The sequence below is a fragment of the Dreissena polymorpha genome, chromosome 7, assembly GCF_020536995.1.
Source record: "Dreissena polymorpha isolate Duluth1 chromosome 7, UMN_Dpol_1.0, whole genome shotgun sequence".
In the NCBI taxonomy this organism is placed as follows: domain Eukaryota; kingdom Metazoa; phylum Mollusca; class Bivalvia; order Myida; family Dreissenidae; genus Dreissena; species Dreissena polymorpha.
Genome location: NC_068361.1, coordinates 44,629,153 through 44,654,276, shown reverse-complemented (window position 1 = coordinate 44,654,276; position 25,124 = coordinate 44,629,153). Strand labels below are relative to the sequence as shown.

Below are 25,124 nucleotides of genomic sequence, written 5' to 3'. Positions count from 1 at the left end.
CAATCATACACTAGCCTATGCCAGAAGGTGTATCATGTCCTTATACCGAGCGACAGCAGACAGCGCTGCCTGCTCGGATTTAAATCCATGTATTGAGTCACTTTCAATCATATTGCGCGCGCATGTCGCGAACTAGAAAATGAAGATTGTAGATAGCCCGAAGTGTCATTGTGTTGCTGCGATGGTCCGCAATTCTGTTGCTCGGTACTCTATTGGTTCCCCGCGTGAGGTTTTATAAATAATTACTATGAGCGTTTTTGTCTTCTTGAAACCACCGAGAGAATCTGTGTAATTGATTTTCTATGGCATTACCAGCATTGATTTTGGATTATAAGAGAGTTTTTTTTACAGTGAAAGAATGTGAAAACTGTGTTACTGTCAGATATCGTTGACGGTATCACTTTCAGTTTACGTCTTGGTAAGGAAGGACGAAGTCTCTAGTGATATTAGCACCAGTTACGTTTGGACATTATCTCAGCCGCTCTTCGATTGTATTAACTGTCATATATTTTTTAATTAACTAATGCACTAGCTGTTGTTGGTCTTAATCGCAATTCATGCTTAAATCATGAAAGGCGTTTAATTTTGCCTTTAACTAGATAAATATGTATATGTAATTCAACTTAAAGTTGAATAAAGTGTGTAGTGGCCACATTGCTTTCATGCCAAGCTCGATGGCGAGCAAGCTCACTGTGCAGTGAAGCGTATCGAGGTGGAGACCTCAGACATGCAGGGTCAGTCCATTGACCCGCCGAAAATGAACACGCACGTATCCATAACGGTACCAGAGGAGCAGCAGAGAGGGCCGCGCGCATTGCTCGCACGCATGCGTAACCGGAACTTGCACCGCCGAATCGGCGAGCGCATGAAGGAAAACCTGCTCCTGATTCTGCTGCTAGGCTCGGTAATTATGGGTTGCTGTGTTGGGTTCGCTGTTCGAGCCATCGCCGGCTCCATGACCAAGCGGGATGTGATGTACCTCATGTTTCCGGGCGAGATGCTCATGCGCATGCTCAAGATGCTGATACTTCCGCTGGTGGTCTCCAGTCTAATTGCCGGTATCGCCGGACTCGACGCTGGTACGTGCGGGAAGATGGGCCTGCGCACGATCTGCTATTTCGCCGTGACGACCGTGTGTGCCGTGATTCTGGGCATCATCATGACCTATATCATGGGTCCCGGCACGAACTCCGACAAGAAGCACATCCCCAGATACGGCAAGGCCGCCCAAATCAACGCCGTCGACACGTTCATGGACCTTATCAGGTATGCGCACTGAGCCTTGATCACGTGATTTCCATAGGTCACGCGATCAGTCTCGGCCACGTGATTAGTAGTAGTTCTCTACAATCAGTCAATACAAAGTCATCACCGTAATCCTAAGTTATAAATCATAAGTAACGAGTTCTTAAGCCACACACTTGTTTTTATGAGAGCTAAATAATTGTGTTCATCATATATATATATATATATATGCATATTTACATTTATAGAGTGTGCATCAATTGTTCGACTTAGTTAGATGAACAAAAACACTTTGTATTGAATTTAGAATTAATATATACATAAAAATACATAAAATAATAAATCATGAGATTAAGAGATCAGTTTAAAGACAGCGCCTAGATCGCTTTAACGTTAAACTAGAAATGGCGCGGCAGAGGCCGACGCGTATCCCCACGCCGAATGTTTGACCTAGGTGTGCCCCAGGGTTGGTAATGGGGCCATGCATAGCTGAGATTGACCGTATTGTCATAAGAGAAGTTCATCATCAATTAGAAGTGAATTGGTGTAGAAATGAAGAAGTTAGAGTAAAAGGCAATTTTGGGTGGGTGTGACATATGTGGGCAGGGCGCCCCAGGGTTGGTAATTGTGCCATGCATAGTTGAGATTGACCGTATTGTCATAAGAGAGGTTCAGTATCAATTTGAAGTGAATCGGTGTAGAAATGAAGAAATTAAATTAAAAGGCAATTTTGGGTGGGTGTGGTCTATGTGGGCGGGGCGCCCCAGGGTTGGTAATGGGGCCATGCATAGTTGAGATTGACTGTATTGTCATAAGAGAAGTTCAATATCAATTTGAAGTGAATCGGTGTAGAAATGAAGAAATTATAGTAAAGGCAATTTTGGGTGGGTGTGGTCTATGTGGGCGGGGCCCCAGGGTTGGTTATGGGGCCATGCATAGTTGAGATTGACCCTAATGTCATAAGAGAAGTTCAGTATCAATTTGAAGTGAATCCGTGTAGAAATGAAAAAATTATAGTAAATGGAATTTTTTGGTGGGTGTGGCCTATGTGGGCGGGCGCCCCAGGGTTGGGATTGGGGCCATGCATAGTTGAGATTGACCCTAATGTCATAACAAAAGTTCATCATCAATTTGAAGTGAATCCGTGTAGAAATGAAAAAATTATAGTAAATGGAAATTTTTGGTGGGTGTGGCCTATGTGGGCGGGGCGCCCAAAGGTTGGGAATGGGGCCATGCATGGTTGAGATTGACCGTATTATCATAGGTGAGGTCCAGTATCAATTTGAAGTGAATCGGTGTAGAAATAAAGAAGTAAATGTAAAATAACCTAAAAAAATGAGTGATAATTTCTGACGCGGCCCCACCCCAACCCCTATAACTTTTGACCCAGGGGTCAGATCAAAATTCCAAATAGTGCAGGGTCGCACATATGCTCATAGCTACCATGTGTGTAAATTTCAAGGTTCTAGTGCTTTTAGTGTAGGAGGAGATAGTGGCCAGGACGGACGGACGGACAGACGGACGGACAGACGGACGGACGGACGGCGGAGATCACCACAATATCCCCACCTTTTTTTCAAAAAGCGTGGGGATAAAAATGACACATTAAATCGAATACTGCTATTCAGTTTCAGCAAGTTATTCAAATAATTTCTGATCTTTTTTCTGAATAAAAATTCAAAATTAAAACACCTATTTGAAAAATCTTTTTAAACAGATACGACAGGAGACACGTGCTATGAAATTGTATGTCTGAAGTCGTCTCCGGTAATGATTTTTTACTATAAATATAAAATTATCCGATGAAATTTAGCACATGTTTTAGGTTCTATGCAGTCATTTTCAATATAGTCAGCATATTTAAAAGGTTTAGAATAAATACAATATATCAAACATTAAAATAACAAGTTTTTTTTAATGAAGCGAAACGAAAACTTGGTGGTAAGGATCCCGACGACCAAATCTTTATTTATGTAAGGCATCGTGCCAGTTTGGATCTTTGCGTTGTTGTTGTAACCTAATTTTATTTTAAGTTGAATTTACTACATGTACATGTATGTTTATCCGTTGTAATTATTATATACAGAGGAAATTGTTTATTTCGATATGTATTTGTAAATGTAACAAATTATATTGGATTTATCTGTTATAACTTAAAATGTTCAAAGCCAATCGTACCAACGTAAAAATCATGATAAGCATTATAACGTACACATAAATGTTTAAGCAGCATAAGTGCTGTTGAAGCAATCGAAAAATGACCGTGAATGTATCTTATTTTATTGTTATAAGCCTGTTCACGTTTTGCAGAGATGTGTCAGTTCCGTTGGTAGTTTAGCAGCAGTAATACAGCTCTGTGAGATACTTTCTTCACATGCTATCACTGCTGGCATTCTTGGTGGCTTGACACCATTAGCAGGTAGATTTCGTTGCATACATAAACCCTTGTCCGCAATCCCGTGGGCTTGATTACTGCTTCCGATGCCTTTGATGTGATCGATTGATCGCCACGTTCAGTCCTTACATCAACTCTGTATTTGCAAGTCGGTTAATTAAAATCGCAGAATGCCTGCCGTCACGCACACGTCGAAGGTGAAAACATAGATATAATCAACCGGCTCTTCGCCCTAAATCTCGACTCAATTCATTCAGCCGCAAGGAGAATCAATTTGTGAAAGATCAACGATGGTAATTCCACAAGGACACTATTCAATTACTGTGCGATATTTAGAAGCAAACTCTATCGCACCAGTTTTCGACTGCTCGGGAAACTGATGCGCTACACCACTGTTTAATTACTTGTAACACTGATGCGCTCATCACTATCTGACTGCTTGTCAAACTGCAGCTTTCCAAGACAATCACTACAATTGACCAGTCGCCAAATTATCGATCGCTCCGCCCACATAGTCACGTGGTCTAGTCATTAGAAAACTCCGACAAGCAGATCGCAATTATAGCGGATTACGCGAGGGAAATTCTATATTTGTAATGATATATTATGCTCTTTTCTATATAATAAATTATTAAAGCCGCACACTAACCTAAACTGCTTTGTAAAACGTTAATACAATCATAAAAACTTTAGAGAGAAATGGCGTAATCAAAATAAATGAGTTAACGGCAGACTGACTATCAGAAACGTTTCTTATAAATATTATATAGGGAGGTGATGAAAAATCCGTTGTAAAAATGAGCATTTATTTCATATTGATTTTGAACTTGTATTCAACCGTCTGACAGTGAACCCGGTGGCTATTCATATATAATTATGAAAAAAAAATTATTAAATGCAAATGACATATCCATATCATGATGGGTTTTTTGTTTATTAAAAATGTTTAGATCTTTGTTTTATTGTGTTATTTTTAAAAAGACACCGATTTTTTTTATTTGGATATAAATTAAATTTGATTGTAACCATAATTTAATACAGGCCTAATTTTGTGGTTTCATTAACAGATAGTCTAATATGTATTTTATTTCATTTATGTTTAATGCGAACCTGTTACATTTCACTTTCAAAAAATGAAATGTTGGTATTACGGTGCTGTTCACGAACATTCGAATTGAATACATTTAGCATATTATGCATTTGCTTATTTATAACAAGATGGCCCTTATATGTTAATTGCAATTTTCACATTTCTCCCCGTATCAAAATATGTTGTATTAGAAATGTTGTTGTTGTATTATAAGCCGTACATTTTACACTTGAAGTCGCTTTAAGCTGGCTAAGCCGCGTTGAAATCACCTTTGTGTTGTTTTTAATTTAGTTAAAACAATATTTAAGTTAACTATTTATAATGATTTCCCTTGTTTATGATCCACAGAAAATAAATATATAATTGGAAATCATTTAAGTAATTAAATAGTTTTCTTTTCTTGTGTACAGTACCTAACAATGCCTTAATGTTCCTTCATTCTGAGATCCACGCAACATACTGTTATTTATTAATTATCGACAATTACGCTGAGATTAATAAGCACGTGTGGCAATTATTATGTTGCCCAAACTGCTTAATAATATTGTGCATCAAACGGTATAACACGTTTTATAGAACACACACCTGGTGTGGTTAAACTATTTATAGTGTTTGTTTTCTCATTACTCGTTCATATGTTCAAGAAATAAAGATAAAATAATAACCTTCTATAAAGTATTAAAGCACCTACAATTTTGAATAATAATCGAACAGTAATGATCATGCATTTGATATAAATCTGTGTAAACTCTTAAAAATTACGTCCATTCCATATGTACAACACGCTTTGTTTGTCGGACAAAATGGCGGCCAGACAAGCGTTGCTGAGGGGTGTGTGAAAAATCGATATCTGATTGGCTGATCGACACAATGTGGGCGGAGTTGGCGACTGGTCAATTCCACGTCTTGAGACTATGAGCTGCGTCACTTTTAACTAAGTGTAGCAGTTATGCGCTACGGCAATAGTTGACTGCATGTAGCACTAATGCGCTACAAACATTTGTCTGCGTGTTAAAATGATGCGTTACACCAATTTTTTACTGCGCGTGACAGCGATGCGCTAGAATACTATTTCATTGCGCGTGCAAGCGATCCGCTAGAAAAATTCACAGCGTGTGAAATTAAATCTCTACACATCTAATTGACCGCTTGTTACACTAATGCGCTACAGCACTATTTGACTGCGTGTTAAAGTGATGCGCTTAAACATAATTTGACTATTGGTAACAGTGAGGCGATGTACAACTCTTTGAGGGCCTGTTACAATAATGCGCTACACCACTATTTGACGGAGTGTAAAAGTTATTCTCTGCACCACTCTTTGACTGCGAGTAAAAGTGAAGCGCTACACCACTTTATGGCTGTCTTATTACTGATAACTGTTTGAATGCGTGTAAAAAGATGCGTTTCAACACCGATGCGCTACAACACTATTTGACTGCGTATAAAGGCGATGCAAAACACCACTATTTGACGGCCTTTAAAAGTGATGTGCTGCGCCACTATTTGACTGCATGTTACACTTATGCTCTGCACCACTGTCTGAGTGTCTGTTACACTAATGCGCTGCATCACTATTTGACTGCGTGTTAAAGTGATGCGCTAACACCATTTGACTGCTTGTAACACTGATGCGGAGAACCACTTTTAATTTGTGAAAGAATTATTCTTAACAAATTGTTTACAGCTTGTAAGACACATAAGCCAAACGGCCATTTTACTTATTGTGATACCGCTGCGCTACACAGATATTTAATTTGTAATAATGATACGAAAAAAACATTGCTTACCTGCATGTGATACATGTGCGATTCATCACATGTGAAACTTTCGTGCTACACCACTTTTTAACTTGTGACACGGATGCGATACACCACTTTTAGCTACTGGTGGTACTGATGCACGACATGACTTTGTGACTGATTCGAGCACTGGTGGTATAACATTATTATAGCAATAGCGACATAACGCTATTATAACAACAGCGATATAACACTGTTTTAGCACTAGTGATTTAACACTATTGTAGCACTACTGATATAACAATATTGCAGTACTAGTGATATAACATTATTGTAACAATTGTGATATAACAATATTGTAGCACAAGTGATATAACACTATTTTAGCACTAGTGATTTAATACTATTGTAGCACTAGTGATATAAAACTATTTTAGCATTAGTGATTATACACTATTGTAGCAATAGCGATATAACACTATTTAAGCACTAGTGATATAACACTATTGTAGGAATAGCTTTATAACACTATTTAAGCAATAGATATTTAATACTTTTGTAGCACTAGCGATATAACACCATTGTATCACTAGTGATATAACACTATTGTAGCACTAGTGGTATAACACTGCTGAAGCACTATTGATATAACACTATTGTAGCACTATATAGGGATTTAACGTTATTGTAGCACTAGTGATTTAACACTATTGTAGCACAAGTAATATAAAACTATTGTAGCACTAGTGATTGAACACTATTGTAGCACTAGTGAAATAACACAATTGTAGCACTAGTGATATAACACAATTGTAGCACTACTGATATAACACTATCGTAGCACTAGCGATATAACACTTTTGTAGCACGAGTGATATACCACTATCGTAGCAATAATGATTACACACTATTGTAGCACTCTCAATATAACACTATAGTAGCACTAGTGATTTAACACTATCGCCGCACTTATGATATGACACTATTGTAGAAGTAGTGATATAACACTATTGAAGCACTAGTGGTATGACACAATTGTAGCCCCAGTGATATAACACTATTGTAACACTAGCGATATAACACTAGTGTAGTCCTAGTGATATAACACTATTGAAGCACTAGTGATATAACACTATTGTAGCACTTATTATGTGACTCTATTGCAGCAATAGTGATATAAAACTATTGTAGAACTAATGATAGAACACTATTGTAGCACTAGCTATATAACACAATTGTAGCACTAGAGATTTAACACTATTGTCGCACTAGCGATATAACACTATTGAACCACTCTTGATGTAACACAATTATAGCACTAGCGAAAAACACTTTTTAGTACTAGTGATATAACACTATTGTCGCACTATTGATATAACACTATTGTTGCACTAGTGATATAACACAATCGTAGCACTAATTGCCCAACTGTCCCTTGGTAGAACTAGCTTTTGATCGGTATGGGTGGGGACCGGTGTTGTATGGGCGATTAAGTAATCAGAGGCAGTCAGACGCAGAAAAACAAAAAAGCTAAACAAAAGCTGTTCCTGTCATTGTAATTCGGATTTGTATTGAAATATATATTCCAAGTGTCGAAATCAAACATTCGAAAAATGGCAGGTCTTGAAGCATTCAGTCGCGTTTGTGCCTAACAGTCCGACTTAGTAGCACATTATCAAACTATCACTATCTGTTAGCTGTTGTTAAATCTAACCTTAAGCTCGCTCGCAACCCCGCATCGTAATCTTGCGATCGCGCATAATATATTCTCATATTTGCATCGTTATCTTACAACCTAGAATCTAGATTTCTCAATAAAGACCTTTGAATAGCACGAGTGTGCGAAAAACACGATTCAGAACAAGAGACAACGATGCGACATCGCGACATCATGATGTGAAATTGCGAGAAAAAGATGCGAGATAGCGAAATAAAGATGCGAGGTTACGGTGCTAATGCCGCGAACTTGAATTAGGGAATTGTGATCTCGACTGAGCAAAGGTTGAGAAAGCGATATCGCTAAGTTTACTAAAGCAATCTCGCTCTAATTACATTCATTTTCATGACGCACTAATTCCGTGAATCGGTATAATAGATCAATTCGATACCAATAGCAAGATGTTAGCGTTAATTAAATTGCGACTGAATATAACAGTAAATGCTCAATATCAGCTATTGAAATATAGCTAGAGCAAATAAAGTAAAAATTCATTAAACATGGAAAATATCGAAACAAGTAGAACATACAGGCAGATTTATACATAGAATACATGTATGTATTCTTCCCGATAATTTGGTCTTTGTGGACAATTTGAATGTAACCCGATAAGAATTTTCTCTCGTAACAATATAAAACGTTCGAAATTGTGTCTTTTGTATTCTTCTGATAGACATTTTGGAGTTTCATCGTTTTCTTTATTGTATTGAGTTCACAAAAAGGATGGCTTCCGTTTGAAAGGTACGAGTGTATGGTATACAATACGTAATGCATGTGTGTTTATAGTAGAACTGTTATAATCATTGGATAACAGTAATACAATTAATACACATGGTATGTGTTGTAAACAATCTGAATATTATTATGTACGATGTACACTCTAGTAGATGCCAAAGCGGACACGTGGCCTTAATGGTATAAGGAATATATAGTTTACATTGTGCGTTGAGAGTATGTAACAATAATATTCAACAAACTTTTTAACAGATTTCCGTATTCATAAAAAAATGGCATTTTTTTTAACCTTCACCACTGTAATTCTTTTTAGATTTGTAAAAATAATTTAAAAAGCAAGGCAAATATTATTTATATAAAATATTTATCCTGACCAGGATTTCTAACAAGTGACCTCCGGAAGCAAAAAGCAGCTCGCTGTCGATTTACCAGTCCGGCTGTCATAAGTTTAAACGTTATAATATGTAAACGTGATAAACCTGCTATGGCAATAACACGATTTTTTTGCAAAATATTAATACACGCTTAAAATGTACCCGATATTTTTTTTGTCTATGTCAACGAATGATGTCTCTCTTGTATATAATACACACATTCTTTTCATAATCTTACACATGTTATTCTTGATTGTTACTTGTATCATGACTTAAGACATATGTTATTTGACAAAGCTGTAAGTGTAAATCCTAACTTTCTATCTATGTAAAAAAAACGATCAGTTAGTTTTTCTCTTCACAACCCCATTAATGATAAGAAGTTGTGCCAAAACCTGTTATGATATTTTAAAACGTCGTCTTTTATATGCTTGTAAATAATGTCTTTTCGCTGTTTTTAAGTAACAATAATATATTTTAGAGGCTTCTAAGAAGTTGTTACTAATCAGGTCATCTACGATCTGATCGGGGGGATACATGTACTCGATTTTCTAACAATTTCTTTATTGCGCAGCAGTGCTCGTATTTGAACTCATTTTTATTTTATTTTTTTGTTAATTATTTTTACGATGTTTAGGATTAGTAACAGCCTCTTAGGTTTATCATGTAATATAGAACTGTTTTGTACAGAGTTGGAACGCTGGTGATTTTATACATATATATATATGGTTTTATATGATTAGAATGCAAAAGTCTCTGATATTTCTTATTTAGAAAGGTTACATACAATTGTCTATTGTATATATATAAGTGAATGTTTGTATTGTTGTATTGTATGTAATTGAGACTATAATAAAGAAAGAATTTTTTTTTTTTTTTTTTTTTTTTTTACACATTTTTAATGGTCATTGTGTCAAACTGTTAATAATTTAACATATGAAATCTCAACTGTTGACACGCTTACTTAATTAATTGAACGTAAATGGCAAGAAGACAATGCTCTTTAGGAGAGATAGTTAATATTGTGTTTGTTTTACAGAGCTATCTCGACTGAGCATACGCAACCGGAAAACTAATTACATATCTACTTCATATCGTAATGTCGACATCCCGACCTATGCTCATTTGAAATCACGATCGTGATCTCGTATCGGTGTTCGCAATCTTGCATAGAAGTCTCGTAGTCTCAAATCGTTATTTCGTGATGTCGTATCGAGATATTGTACCTTCGCATTTATGTATTTATGCGTTCTTGTCCATGGATTCCAAATGCGCATAGCGCAAAAGCATGATTCGTGGTTGCGAAATTACGATCCGAGGGTGCGAGAATACGTTGCGATATCGCGATTATTATGATGCGAGATCGCGAAAATACGATGCGATTTGAAAATCGCATATTGACTTTAAAAAAAAACACACACATAAAGGCGAGATCTCGATGCGATGCTACGGGATTATGATGCGAGAACGCGATTTTACTATCATTATCACACAATGTGATGTCGAGTTCTTGCATCGTGGCCTCGAGTTCTTGCATCAAGATTTCTTTCTCTCGTAAAGTGAATTCGCGTTCTTAACCGAACACCGTTCTGATTGTACGATAATTATCGAGCGTTATTTGGATACGTTTGTTTTTCTGAAAATGTTTATTTATTTTAAGACAAATATCATAACATGTACACGTTAAAGCAGTTATGTTCAATTTTGCGAGACATGATTACAATGTTTAAAGTCGAAGCTATCTCGTTCAATTTCGGATAATTCTGGCTGATCCCCGCATTTTGTGACAAATTTATATCGTTGCCATCAGCCGATTCCCCGCGGGGTGACTTGTTACTAGCAAACGCCAGATTTACGGTCGACATCTGTACAGAAGCTTTGACATCTAGCTAGAGCGCGCGCCAACATTCCGGTGCTTGAAGAGTTTTACGTGTGATTGAAGCAGATGTTCAAATGCGGCTTTAAGCACATTGCAGATCATAGTATTCTTAAAATTTATGCAGAATTCTTTTGTTTAAGATGTCTAAATTCATTAAAATGATGGCGATTTAGTAATTATCATTAACTTGTTAATTGCACAAAACATGTGTTGATGGTATGTACAAAATACGTATTTCAAAATGTTTTCCGTTTTCCTATATGAATGAAAGCTATACATGTATGCAGGAATCACGTCGTTTTAGGACATGTTATGTTTTGCGAACTTATCAAATAGAAATAACGTTTAAACACATTCAATTCACGAGTAAATGCACATACTATTAACTGCAGAATATGATTGATTGATATTTATTTTGTATGTAATGTAGTATGTATACATTTTATCAACCACACTTATTCATAATATAAATACTCATCAGAAATTTGAGTAAAGTATTATTAATGTTTTTATCAACTGCATGTACTAAAATGTGTCCACATGGGCCATTGGCCTTCTGGAAATATTGTAAATAAAATCTTGAAATCTTGAATCTAATTTAAAAAATGGTGTTAACATATGTAGTTCTTACGCGTGAAAGGTATGTAATACATAGGTAACACCACGGCTATGGATGCCATTGACTGTACAGGCACACCTTCGGGTTCGTTGGTCCTCACGCATAGGGTACAAAATAGCATTGTAATAAATATACATAACTCTCTAGTCTCTACTGCTAATGCGTGGCCAACCATTCATATTTTGCCAGATTGGATATATCACCTGAAGTACGAATAGCAATTACGGCGAAAGCTGAGTGACAGTGTCTTAAGCAATGGGCATTACCGGTATTCCATACTGCTTGAACGCAATGGGCATTACCGGTATTCCATACTGCTTGAACGGATACTTCTATTAAAATTGTATCCTGGCGAAGGTGTTTAGTTGGAAGTCAAATCGCAAACTCCACGCATCGGTTTCGGCTACCGTCGATAACCACTGCCATCACAAATAAATCCTTCCAGATCTGGAATGATCTTTTTCTTTAAGTATTATATTGTGAAAAGAAGAATCATTTTCTTGAATGTTTTGAAAATTGTATATAAGTTTAGGTTCATAATATAAACAAAAAGTATTTTTAAAAAGATATACGGCGTTGATGTTGTAATGTTTGCGACCAGTGAAAGGAGATGGAATGAAGCGACCATGTATTTTAATGAAGGTAGTGAGTGATAATAAGATAATTTATTTTAATGTATAAACAAATAAAAATGAAGAACAAGAAGAGGTGAAATTGTGTGTTTTATTGTCAATAAGTATTGCAATGACTAGGTTTTCATAATTGAACGAGTAATACATTAGTTTCAATAGGAAAAGAAAACATATTCGCCACTGAAAAACTATGAACATAATGTGTTATAATGTGTACAGATGTAAGTAGAATATAAACATAAAAGACTCAAATTTGCAAGCATCATAGTGATATGAATTTTTTGCAGAAAAACAGAACTTTATATAAAAATGATAGCATTTTTCATATATATCATATCAGAAAAAAAAAATATTTTTTTTTGGTCAATATGATAAAAAATATTGTTTTATGACAAATTAATAGTGTTAAAGTGACTTGGCCACGCGCCCTACACCTGTGGTCAAATCTCTGCGCGGAGGTTGGCCATATCGTTCAATATTTTGATACGCGTATGCACGTTGTTTTTACAATTGTGTTGCTGTTATAAATTCAGCTCTGTGTTGAAATACAGTTTTGTTGAAGGCAGATGTTGCGAGAAATCAATCGTAAGTCCCCGAGGAACGACGTTTAATGTAATTGAAATATAAATATTTTACACCGTCAGTTAAAAAGCGTCAGACCGCTGTGAACATATTTATTGATTACATCTGAATGTGTCCCAAGCGCTCTATAAAGAAACACATTTCACTGCAAATCGGGAAGAGAAAATTTGTAAGTTGTCAAGTATTCATAGAATCTCAGAACATTTTTCTTGGAAAAGCAGACCATATTTCAATGATGAGAAACGTTAAATTTGCGGTCAGTTCCTTCATTTTAAAATTGATTTTGGCAAACTCGTGAAATTGACTAGATATTACAAACGTATAGTGAATGTCGTGGTTAGAAAAAAAACGCACAAGAACAAGACGACAAGTAAGTGACTAACGGTCTATGACCTCAGAATGGACCAGCCGGTTTATTATTAGAACAGGTCATAGTAAACATGCTCTCCATTAAGTATAGAATCCAGGGAGCCAATTTTATCGATAGCATTTGTTCTGTGATTTTGATCTATTCATTATTGTATGCTTAATAATGATCGCATCAAACACTGCCGATATATTGAATATTGTCACCTAAAAAAATAATTGATTTTAGATATTCTGAAGTTTCGCAAAACTAGCTAAAATGTTTAAGATCGTTGCAAATGTCCTCTTCATTAATCCTATGATGTGGATTAGAATGTATACAGTTTTGCGATGAGATTAGTTAAACCCATTTATGCCTAGCGTCTAGAAAAGAGGCCTTGGCAAACAGCGTAGACCCAGATGAGACGCCGCATGATGCGGCGTCTCATCTGGGTCTGCGGCGTTTGCTTAAAGGAGTTTCTGTAAGAAATATTCTAAATATAGAAATAAATATACTAGAAAACCCTAATTTTGGAAATAAATTGATCCGATTTAGAAGGCATAAACGGGTTAATTGCAGCAGAGTCCGACGGCAGCCCTGAAGCTTATCTTCAAGTTGTTATTGTATCGGTACATTCATACATTGATGCAATATGGTCAGCATCAAGGCATAGTGGAGAGCAATAACAAACTAATTTTAAACATCTTTCCATTAAAGAGCATCATGTATACGATGTTTGTTTCATAATAATAATAATACTGTCCAATAGCATATATGTATTGTTTTTTGATAATCTTTATAAATAAAATATGAAAAAAATATTTAAAAATCGGTAAATAATTACGGATCTACATGTTAATAGAGCCTTTAAAAGGAAGGTTAACCGTACAAAAATTGCACTTCTTGATTCTCGTACTTCAGTTAATATATAATATCCATGGGTACATTCACTTGGGGACTTTTCAAACTTGAATATCTCAGTTATTATTTAAGATTTGGATATTAAATTTTACATGTTTCGCCATTTCATTCCATGGGCTGAAAGATGAAACCATACCCCACATGCTATTTAAAGCGTCCACTTGTCACGGATGAATGATTTTATCGTGATCTTGCTCAGAATGTAGTCAACTGGTCACATGTAAAACTAAATCTTAAATAATAACTGAGATATTCAAGTTTGAAAAGTTTTGCATTAGAAAAGTCTCCAAGTGCACATAGTTTTGCCGCCAAGCCTATTTGAAGAATGGAGAGCATGCGATTATTACAGCGCATGATAAAGGAGATTACATTTTCAACTTTTACAATAAATGCCAATCTTCTGTCTTGGCCTTCACATGAATTGACATTTTAATTAATCACACATAAAAACAAAACCATTTTTGGCAACATATGGTATAATTTAATAAAAATAACTAGCCTTTTTAGTACGATCAACGTTTAAATTATATATCACATTTCAGTAGCTGAACATGTTTAGTGTGAGTATCCTCGTACTCAACAACAAGACAATTAAATTAAGAACGCCGTGCTGTAGTGGATATGGTGTCCGCCTAGCGATCGGGAGGTCACGAATTCGATCCCCACTGTGGGAGCGTTCTTTAGATCTCCCCCATAGACACCAAGGAAACGGACTCGAGAGCGTTTGGCTTGTTATGCAATCGAGCTTAAATAAATAGGTTTAAAAAAAAAGACAATTAAATGGTGAAAAAAATGTTTTTTTAAATGAATATGAACTGCCAGTATGAACCGATGCACTGTAGCTTACATTGGTCAACTGTCATACTTTTGCCCACAATATATTGAATATTCTCAGAATATACAATTATTTGATTAATCAACGATTACACTAGAATACATAGCTGACCAATTGCTGGCATGATGTGTGCAACAACATGATACAGTAGAAATAATTTCACAAACTCTAGAGTAGTGTTGACTTAAAAACATTGATGGCTCGGGCAGTATCTATGGGTTATGTGTTTGTCTCTTGATATCAGATGTTTGCAATAATGAATATCGGCAGACATCGCAATTTTGAAGTTCAAGAACACATACAATACAGATTGTATCGGAACCACACGAGGCGATTTCGTAGCCATTAAAATGCTATTAAAGAAAAACTGGAAGCGTGATTAATGGCCGCGTCTTTGAATAATGATTGACGATGACCTGATTAACATGGAAAGATGCTGCGTACATGTGCGCAGCATTTTTGTGTTTGAAACGTAATGGCACAATTATATGTTTTGTCTCATAATGAATGTATTAAGCATTAACACAACTGGCGCATTCAATTCTTACCACTATTTAATTATCAATTAAGTATTTATTTTCTAAAGAGAAGAGTAGTTAATGGACAAAATATTGTTTTGTCATATCTCTGGACAACGTGTATATTATGCATTATTTCTTTTTAAAAACACTTGAAATTGCGATACGTTGGCCGGGTTCGTCGAGTCTCGTGTACAATACAGTTAATGTTTGCAGAAATGAAAACGATGCACGAATGTGATTTTCAAAGCAAGAAGAAACACTATTTTCCGAGAAATTATGTAAGTTATTTGTTTTCGCATCGAATGAGCTATAGGAAATTGGTTGACACGTTTTCCTCAGTAATATGATCACAGTCGAGATTCGTGAAGTGCTTTACGTTCACAGACAGCGAGCCGATACAGCGACATTCTAGAGGAAAATGCAACGTCACACTCAAGTATTTGTTCCAATCAGTGGTTACCACGGAAACTGAACACGGAAGCGCCGCAAGCGTCACTGCTTAAAATCCAGAAATTCTATTATGTAAATCTAATAAAGCCCGGTGTTGATGGAGTGACCAAGCAGCTGAAGATGAAGCCCGTTAAGACGTCATTCGAAGTCTGTACAAATCTGAGTATTCATCATCTAGCCATTAAGTATTTACCGCTATGGTAATACGCGGCCTAAAATAGTACTTATTAAAGTCACAAAACATTGACAAACTCACTACAACGTCCATCGGCTCACTGAGTAGTGACCTATCCACTGAATAGTGATCAATTTCATTAAATATGCACCATTTCCATTGATCTTGCAGGAACATGTTCCCGGACAACCTGATCAGCGCAGCGTATCAAGGGGTAGGTCGCCTTCAGTTTTTCTACAACTAATTGTCTCCTAAAAATAATGCAACTGAGATGTTGAACCTATGTGTAGATATAACGCTCGATTGATACACTGATACGTTAGTTTAAGCTACTGTATCAAATGCCAACACGTTGGCATTTTTTTGTTATGAAATATTAAATTATGCCATCCCTGATGTCTTACTTTGGTTAACAATACGGAAACAATGCCCGCGTTCATAATACTATCTAGCTGAGCGGCGAGGTGTTCATCGCCCCCTCCGTGTTTCAGTTCCGGTCGCAGGAGGTGCTCATGAAGTATAACATCACGGAGACGCTGCGCGTGAACAGCACAGAACCAGAAGTGCTGTATTACTCCTCCCTGGGCACGGTTTTCAACGTCACCGTGCACGTCTCCAATGAGACCATCAATGAGACCATGACCTCAATCACGCGCAGTGAGTCATAATTGCTATAAGTAATTTGAACATAACTCTGGCTTAATTCATGTGCGTCAAACGTCGTTTCAAACAAGCCCTTTCAGTCTGAACAGGCTGATTAGGGATGACATTTCCGCCTAAATGGATTTTCGTATTAAGAAGAGACCTCCATCAATCAAAAACTATTTTAAAAGCGGAGAATGTCGTCCGTTACCAGTCTGTGCGGACTGCACAGGCTAATAAGCCACGACATTTTTCGCACATGCGTTAATGCCATTTTTCCCACAGCGTGTCTCATACAATAAAGGAATACAATACATTTGGAATAATGCCGAAGTCGTAGATGAGTATGCAGCTTCTGTCCATTTTATGCCATGAATGTCGAGTCCTGTAAATGGTGTGATGCAACACACACGTGTTTATTTTCTTCAATGAAACGCCGTCTACTAAGGCCAAACTAATGAACCATACTATAGAAACATTAACTATTTTGCAGCTGATATGATATGGTATGGCATTCATTCTAAAACGGATGCGTTCGTTTAGTGAACTGACTTTAGAAATAAATTAAACATCTGCTCTTTTAGATGTATTTCTTCTAGCAATTCAAAATACCAAATCTGTGTGATTATTAACTGTCAATGTACATGTGCCCGATAAATGCCGAGCATTATTTAAAGACTTCAATAACTAAGGGCTGACTGCTTACCAATATCACTCGTCATTTAGCACCTGTTGAAATAGTCTTCTGTGACGCACGTTAAATCGAATGTTAATAGAAATCGACTTTTAAACGCATTCTCTTGCGTTCTATCTGATACAAAAATATCCAGTTTTTATTTAGTACGAAAGCTTCCGTGAAGCTCTGACATGCATTGTTTACGCAGCATGGTCACGCCGCCTCCTCTACCTTATCTGTTACACCCGCCAACATCCCCTGTCATGATCCTCTCGTTATTATTATATTATAATATTACCATACGCACTCAACATTAAGATTTTTCTCTCCAGACGTGACGAGACAGGTGTGGGAGCCCGGAAGTGGCACGTCAGACTCCACGAATATACTGGGACTGGTCGTGTTCTCAGTGTTCATGGGGGTCATCCTGAGCCGCATGAAAGCAAAGGGAAAACCAATCGTCGACTTCTGCAACTGCCTCGCCGAGGCCTCCATGAAAATCTTCGTCATCTTCATATGGTAAGTCCGCTGAACGGTCATCTTTATATGGTAAGTCAGCTGTCTTCACGTGGCATGTCCGCTGTACAGTCATCTTCATATGGTAAGTCCGCTGTACGGTCATCTTCATGTGGTAAGTCCGCTGTACGGTCATCTTCATATGGTAAGCCTGCTGTACGGTCATCTGCATATCGTAAGCCTGCTGTATGGGGATCTTCATATGGTATGCCTGCTTTACAGTCATCATCATATGGTAAGTCCGCTGTACAGTCATCTTCATATGGTAAGCCTGCTTTACAGTCATCCTCATATAGTAAGTCCGCTGTACAGTCAGCTTCATATGGAAGTCCGCTGTATATTCATCTTCATATGGTACGTCCGATGTGCGGTTATCTTCATATGGCAAGTATGTTGTACAGTCATCTTCATATGTTAAGTCTGTTGTACGGTCATCTTCATATGGTAAGCCTGCTGTACAGTCATCATCATATGCTTAGTCCGCTGTACGGACATCTTTACATGGTAAGCCCTCTGTACTTATAACTTCATATGGTAAGTCGACTGAACGGTCATATTCATATGAGAAGCCCACTGTACATTCATCTTCATATGGTAAGTCCACTGTACGGTAATCTTTATGTGGTAATCTACCTGTACAGTCACCTACATACGGTAAGTCCGCTGTACGGCAATCTTAATATGGTAAGACTGTTGTACAGTCATTTTCATATGGTAAGTCCGCTTAAAAGTCATCTTCATAAAGTAAGTCCGATGTACAGTCATCTTCATATAGTAAGCCTGCTGTTCAATCATCTACATATGTTAAGCCTGCTGTCCGATCATCTTCATATGGTAAGTCTGCTATACAGTCATCTTCATATGGTTAGTCCGCTGTGCAGTCATCTTCATATGGTAAGTCCGCTATATAGTAATCTCCATATGGTAAGCCTGCTGTACGGTCATCTTCATATGGACAGTCTGCTATGCAGTCATCTTCAAATGGTAAGTCCGCTGTAGGTAATCTTTATATGGTAAGTCCGTTGTACGGTCATCTTCATATGGTAAGCCGGCTGTACAGTCATCTTTATATGGTAAGTCCACTTTAAGATCATCTTCATATGGTTAGTCCGCTTTATGGTCATCTTTATATGGTAAGCCTGCTCTACGGTCATCTTCACATGGTTAGTCCGCTGCACGGCCATCTTTATATTGTTAGTCCGCTGTACAGTCATTTATATGATAAGTCCGCTGTACGTTCATCTCCATATGGGAAGTCCGCTGTATAGTCATCCTAATATTGTAAGTCCGCAGTACAGTCATTTTCATATGGCTAGTCCGCTGTACAGTCATCACCATCTGGAAAGTCCACTTTACGGTCATCTCCATGTGGTAAGCCGCTGTGCAGTCAAATTCATATGGTTAGTCCGCTCTACAGTCATCTCCATATAGTAAGTCCACTGTACAGTCAGCTTCATATGGTAAGTCGAATGTAAGGTAATCTCCATATGGTATGTCCGCTGTACAGTCATCTCCATATGATATTTCCACTATACAGTCATCTTCATACGGTTAGTCTGCTATACAGTCATCTCCATATGGTAAGTCCACTGTACGGTCATCTCCATATGGTAAATCCGCTGTACAGTCATCTCAATATGGCATTTCCACTGTACAGTCATCTTTATACTGTAAGTCTGCTATACAGTCATCTCCATATGGTAAGTCCACTGTACGATCATCTCCATATGGCAAGTCCACTGTACAGTCATCTCCATATGGTAAGTCCACTGTACGGTCATCTTCATATGGTAAGTCCACTGTACAGTTTTCATCATAAGGTAAGTCCACTGCACAGTCATCTTCATTTGGTAAGTCCGCTGTACGGTCATCTCCATATGGTATGTCCGTTGTACAGTCATTTTCATATGGTAAGTCCGCTGTACAGTCATCTTCATACGGTAAGTCTGCTATACAGTCATCTCCATATGGTAAGTCCGCTGTTCGGTCATTTTCATATGGTAAGTCCGCTGTACAGTCATCTTCATATGGTAACTTCACTTTACTGTCATCTTCATATGGAAAGTCCGCTGGACAGTCATGTATAAGGTAAGTCTACTGTACGGTCATCTTCATATGATAAGAACGTTCTACAGTCATCTTCATATGGTAAGTCCGCTGTACGGTCATCTTAATATGGTAAGTCCGTTGTACAGTCATCTTCATATGGTAAGACCGTTCTACGGTCATCTTCATATGTAGGTCCGCTGTACGGTCATCTTAATATGGTAAGTCTACTGTACAGTCATCTTCATATGGTAAGACCGTTCTACGGTCATCTTCATATGGTAAGTCCGCTGTACGGTCATCTTAATATGGTAAATCCGCTGTACGGTACTGTTTAAAGGCAGGCAGTGTTGTAATATAATATTGTTCACTCCTTGCATGGCTTCCTGTTATCTATATGGTTCAGGTAAGCACGCTTTACGGCTTATGACGACCGCACTGCACGACAGCACGTCATCTTTAAATCACGATGTTCGACAATCAGTAAGCGCGATGTTCGACAATCGGTACTAAGTTCGACGTACGGCAATTTATTAGCACGAAGTACTGTTCGAAGTATTGCAAACACATTAAATGAATTATAACCACTTCACAACATATGGCAAGCACATTGTACGGCACGGAGAAAGCACATTGTACGTTATTCCGGAAAATATTATTAGTAGACTGGCAAGTTATTGAGAGAAAACCCAACCAAAGTCCTAGGCAAATATTCGCTCTATGAAACGGGGATTAATGCATGTGCGTGAAATGCAGTCCTAATCAGGGGCGACTCTTTCCGCTTTGACTTTTAGAAGAGTCTTCCTTTAAACGAAAAATTTACGGCGGACAGTGTCGTCCCTTATTAGATTAAACAGGCTAATCTGGGACGACACTACGCAAATCTATTAATCCACGAATTCACAGAGCTAGGCTTACCGGTACATACATTACATGGACGTGCTCCTCTACCAGGTACTCCCCTATCGGCATCACGTTCCTGATCGCGGCCAAGATCGTTGAGATGGAGGACTTTGGCGTCATGATCGGACAGGTGGGCGTCTACTTCATCACCGTGCTGCTCGGTCTCTTGATCCACGGCGCATGCGTCCTACCTCTCATCTACTTCGCGCTCACCAGACAGAACCCTTACAAGTTCATGTACGGCATCTCGCAGGCGCTCGCAACGGCGTTCGGTACTTCCTCCAGGTAAGGAGTTTGAGGCATATCCGGTATCAGAAGGAATTCATAGGCTATAGAGCATATGAAGTTTTACGTAAGGGAATGCATGGTACTATACGCTGATGCATGTATTGATACGTGTGTTGGTATAAACGGTAAATAAAAATGTTCATCTGCTTAGTTTTGCAAATTGTATAGCAAAACAAAATTGTAAAAAAATCGGGTATACGGAACGTTTAAATATTAAAAGTTGTAGTAAAATTAAGAGATTGTATTAAAAAGCTGTGTAGGAAAGTCTCAATGCATGTTTGATGTAATATTACCAACAATATTTCTACGTGAAATCAATTGATTTTTGTTCTAAGAATGCTCACATGCTATTCATCTACTTGCTTATTATATTAACTTGAATCCCCATGTGTATGCAAAAACTACGCCGGAACGAAGTTTTAAATGAGTTTCGAATACTTTCCATTTGTACTTTCGCGTCATCAAAAATCGCCCTTTTCAATTAACTTTACTGTCTCTGACCAACGCAGCTCTGCGACGATGCCGGTGACGTTGCACTGTCTGGAAGTGAACAATCACGTGGATCCGCGTGTTAGCACATTCGTGATTCCCGTGGGCGCCACTATCAACATGGACGGCACGGCGCTGTATGAGGCAGTGGCCGCACTCTTTATCGCCAACGTCAACAAGTTCACCATGAACTTCGGCGACATCATCACCATCAGGTTCGAGCAGGCCTACACTTATAAGCATGGTTATGGTCTCTAAAAGTATTGTAATCATTCAGAAACCGCCGAACTCCACAACGACAGCTGATAGTGCATCTATCAAAATAAATTCATGTATACTGTAGCGATACGCCGTATGAACCCATTGGACTGTCGTGTATCCGGACGTGGTTCCTGGTGGGCACCATACATGAGTCATATTGTATGACATTGTACACCACACTCTTTAGAGACAGTCATCACTTCTTATCAGAAACTTCTCTAAATCAATATATAATATTGTTTATTACTGCACGGATCTAAAGTCCCGCTTATAATCTCAAATATGCGCTATGTACACGAACAGTGACTTTCGTCCCGTTTTAGTATCACGGCGACAGCGGCGTCCATAGGAGCGGCCGGAGTGCCCCAGGCTGGCCTGGTTACTATGGTTATCGTGCTGTCCGCAGTGGGTCTTCCGGTGGACGACATCACACTCATTCTCGTGGTCGACTGGTTCCTGTAAGTCATGTTTCTAGTGCTGTCGTTGTTTAAGTCAGAAGTCTCTTAGAAAACTAAATATATGTTTTAATAAGAAATCGTTCAATGGTAAAACCATCTTTGACTACCATTAGTGGCTTGTTTTCACAGTGATGTTGTCAGCAAGGAAATTCGCTTCTTAACAGAAAAGTCGGAAATTTGGCAAATGCATCTCTCATGGCGCCTTAAAAATATGTTCGGATAGAGAAAACTCGCTCTTTTAAACTTTAGTTATGTCGTTAATATCCTGAAAGAAAATGCTTAGTTAAAGTACTGTTAGAATTGTTTTGGTTTAACTTTAGCTTATCTGTTTGTTTTTAGGGACCGGTTCCGCACGCTCACTAACGTGCTTGGAGACTGCCTAGGGGCGGGCATCGTGTATCATCTCTCCAAACACGAGTTGCCGCCCCTACCCGAGGGCGAGGTCGCGCCTCAAGTGGTCATCGAGTGCCATGGCTCTCCAGGGGCGCGCAAGGGTCCAAATGGCGCAGAGGAATGCCCGGAAATAGCAAATGTCTAACTTCACGTTCATAAAATAACTGTCTATTCAATTCAATGTGTTGGTTAGTTCGTACATTTCGAATACAAATGAGAAATGAAACTGTTACAAGAGGCCGCTGTTGTGGACTGTCGTTCAGCCTCCAGCGTATCGTCTCTGTGATTAGGTTGTACATTCGAAACTTTGGAACAGCTATTTCACAGCTTTCTTCTTCAAAAGCATCAAAGATGTATTCATATTTTGTGCACCAAAAAATCGAGTAAAAAGCGACAGCACCACACACCATCATCAGTATGGTGTTTCGTTGTTCAGTCGCAATAATAGGACACTTGATTTTGATTTACCACATAAATTGTGTGCGTTCAATAAGATCGATAGACTTTAACAGTTTTCTCTCAACCCAACATGGTGTGCAATGAAATCTTACCCAAAAACCATACACATATATTTGATAGCCAGCTAGACGTTTGTTAATGCACATCATACCAGTTGATTGCAACAGAAACGAGACAGGACGCGTCCCATGGGATATCGATTAGACAGAATGCACGTCGAATGTTAACGAAGGAACTGTTTCCTATTTATTTCAAATATCGTTTTAAGTGTTTGTTTATACATGATGTGTTTCTTGATATGTTGTGAGTTTTGTACCACATTCCCAATAGTGTTCATAGTACGCACAAAAACGTTAGTCTCCGAAAGACGTCATTTGGTCGTTCATTTTAGTTTCATTTATATTTAAAATGGTTTCATACTGTCTGTGTATGTAGTCACGTATTCTTATCGATGTAGCGCACGGGAACACAGCGGTTCTGTCAGGCGAGGAAGTGAAGGGACCACGGAGTGGTGGGTGTGGGTGGGTGTGGCAGGCCCAGTTGAAGAGCTCTATCATCCAAGGCCCGAAACACTTTAACTACCTTTTATTTATCAATCCACAAGGTGTGTGACTGTGTTATGTCTTCACTGTTGTGCATTTAAAGGATTACTAATATCAATAGTACTTCCAAATAGTTTAATCTGAATATCTAAGGATATTTGTAAATGACAGTCCAGAAGCCCAATGTAGTATCACGTGACTGTTAATGTTTTCGTTGTAGAGCACTCGTAGTAACGCTGTGGTAAAAAGCACGTGACACTCGTATATCACAGTGGTACGGAATATGGCTCCGTTGGTCTTTGTAGGATAAGGTACTACTTTAAAGTACCCCGGGTACTCTTAAGTATATAACAATGAACCCCGGTTACGGAAATACGCTTAAAGGCATCCGTTAATACTACGGGGTACATTTAGTACATGTTCCGTACGCCGGGTACTTTTTTGAGTATACTTAAGAATACCCGAGGTACTTTTAAGTGGTACCGCAGCCAACCATGACCATAAGAGACTGAATGTGCTCTCGTCTGATATGTGTCCATAGTTGTACATCTGCATGTTCGTGACATTTACTTAATAAACGTAGAAACAAAAAGCAGACTTTTATTTTAACAATGACATTGACGGACATGTGAAAATGTTGTGCACCCTCTGATCTGCGCTTCCATAGGCACCACATCACATTAGCTTGCCGATAATTGCCAATAATAACATTTGCGTGCTAGGTCGGTAGAGCGCTGAACTACAAATCTGAGGGTCGCAGGTTTGGCCCCTTTGCATTTAATTTTGTCGCGTTCTGAGAAAACTGGGCTTAATGCATGTGCGTAAAGTGTCATCCCAGATTAGCATGTGCAGTTCGCACAGGCTAATCAGGGACGACACTTCCCGCATTCACTGGATTTTCGGGTAGAAGAGACTTCCTTAAACGAAAAATATCTTAAAAGCGGAAAATGTCGTCCCTGATAAGCCTGTGCGGACTGCACAGGCAAGTCTGGGATGACACTTTACGCAATTGCATTAAGCCCAGTTTTATCAGAACGTGTCTCATATATAATTTTTTGAGGCGATTGGTCATGAACTCCTTTCTAAGGCTATTTATCGCCTACTTCTGACTCAAGTAGGGCACTTTACAGTTACTGACATAAGTTTGCTCATTTAGTGGTGGTAAAACCAGGTATACCAGGATACGTGTACAA

The 25,124-nt window shown here is 38.2% G+C and overlaps 1 protein-coding gene across 1 annotated transcript; it reads left to right on the top strand.

Moving 5' to 3' along the window:
- Positions 1–181: 181 nt before the first annotated feature.
- On the top strand, positions 182–24,491 carry LOC127839680 (excitatory amino acid transporter 1-like). Its single transcript, XM_052368062.1, has 9 exons — positions 182–229; positions 671–1,266; positions 16,430–16,472; positions 16,750–16,915; positions 17,909–18,095; positions 21,093–21,326; positions 21,839–22,033; positions 22,403–22,537; positions 22,877–24,491. Exons 1-9 carry the CDS (start codon positions 182–184, stop codon positions 23,073–23,075), a joined length of 1,803 nt encoding a protein of 600 aa, XP_052224022.1. The 3' UTR covers positions 23,076–24,491.
- The last annotated feature ends 633 nt before the right edge of the window (positions 24,492–25,124 follow it).

Coding starts and splice junctions, on each gene's coding strand:
- LOC127839680 (XM_052368062.1), top strand. CDS start 182: ATGGTCCGCAATTCTGTTGCTCGGTACTCTATTGGTTCCCCGCGTGAG. Junction 230..670: donor CTATTGGTTCCCCGCGTGAG/GTTTTATAAATA, acceptor TTTCATGCCAAG/CTCGATGGCGAGCAAGCTCA. Junction 18,096..21,092: donor ATCTTCGTCATCTTCATATG/GTAAGTCCGCTG, acceptor CTCCTCTACCAG/GTACTCCCCTATCGGCATCA.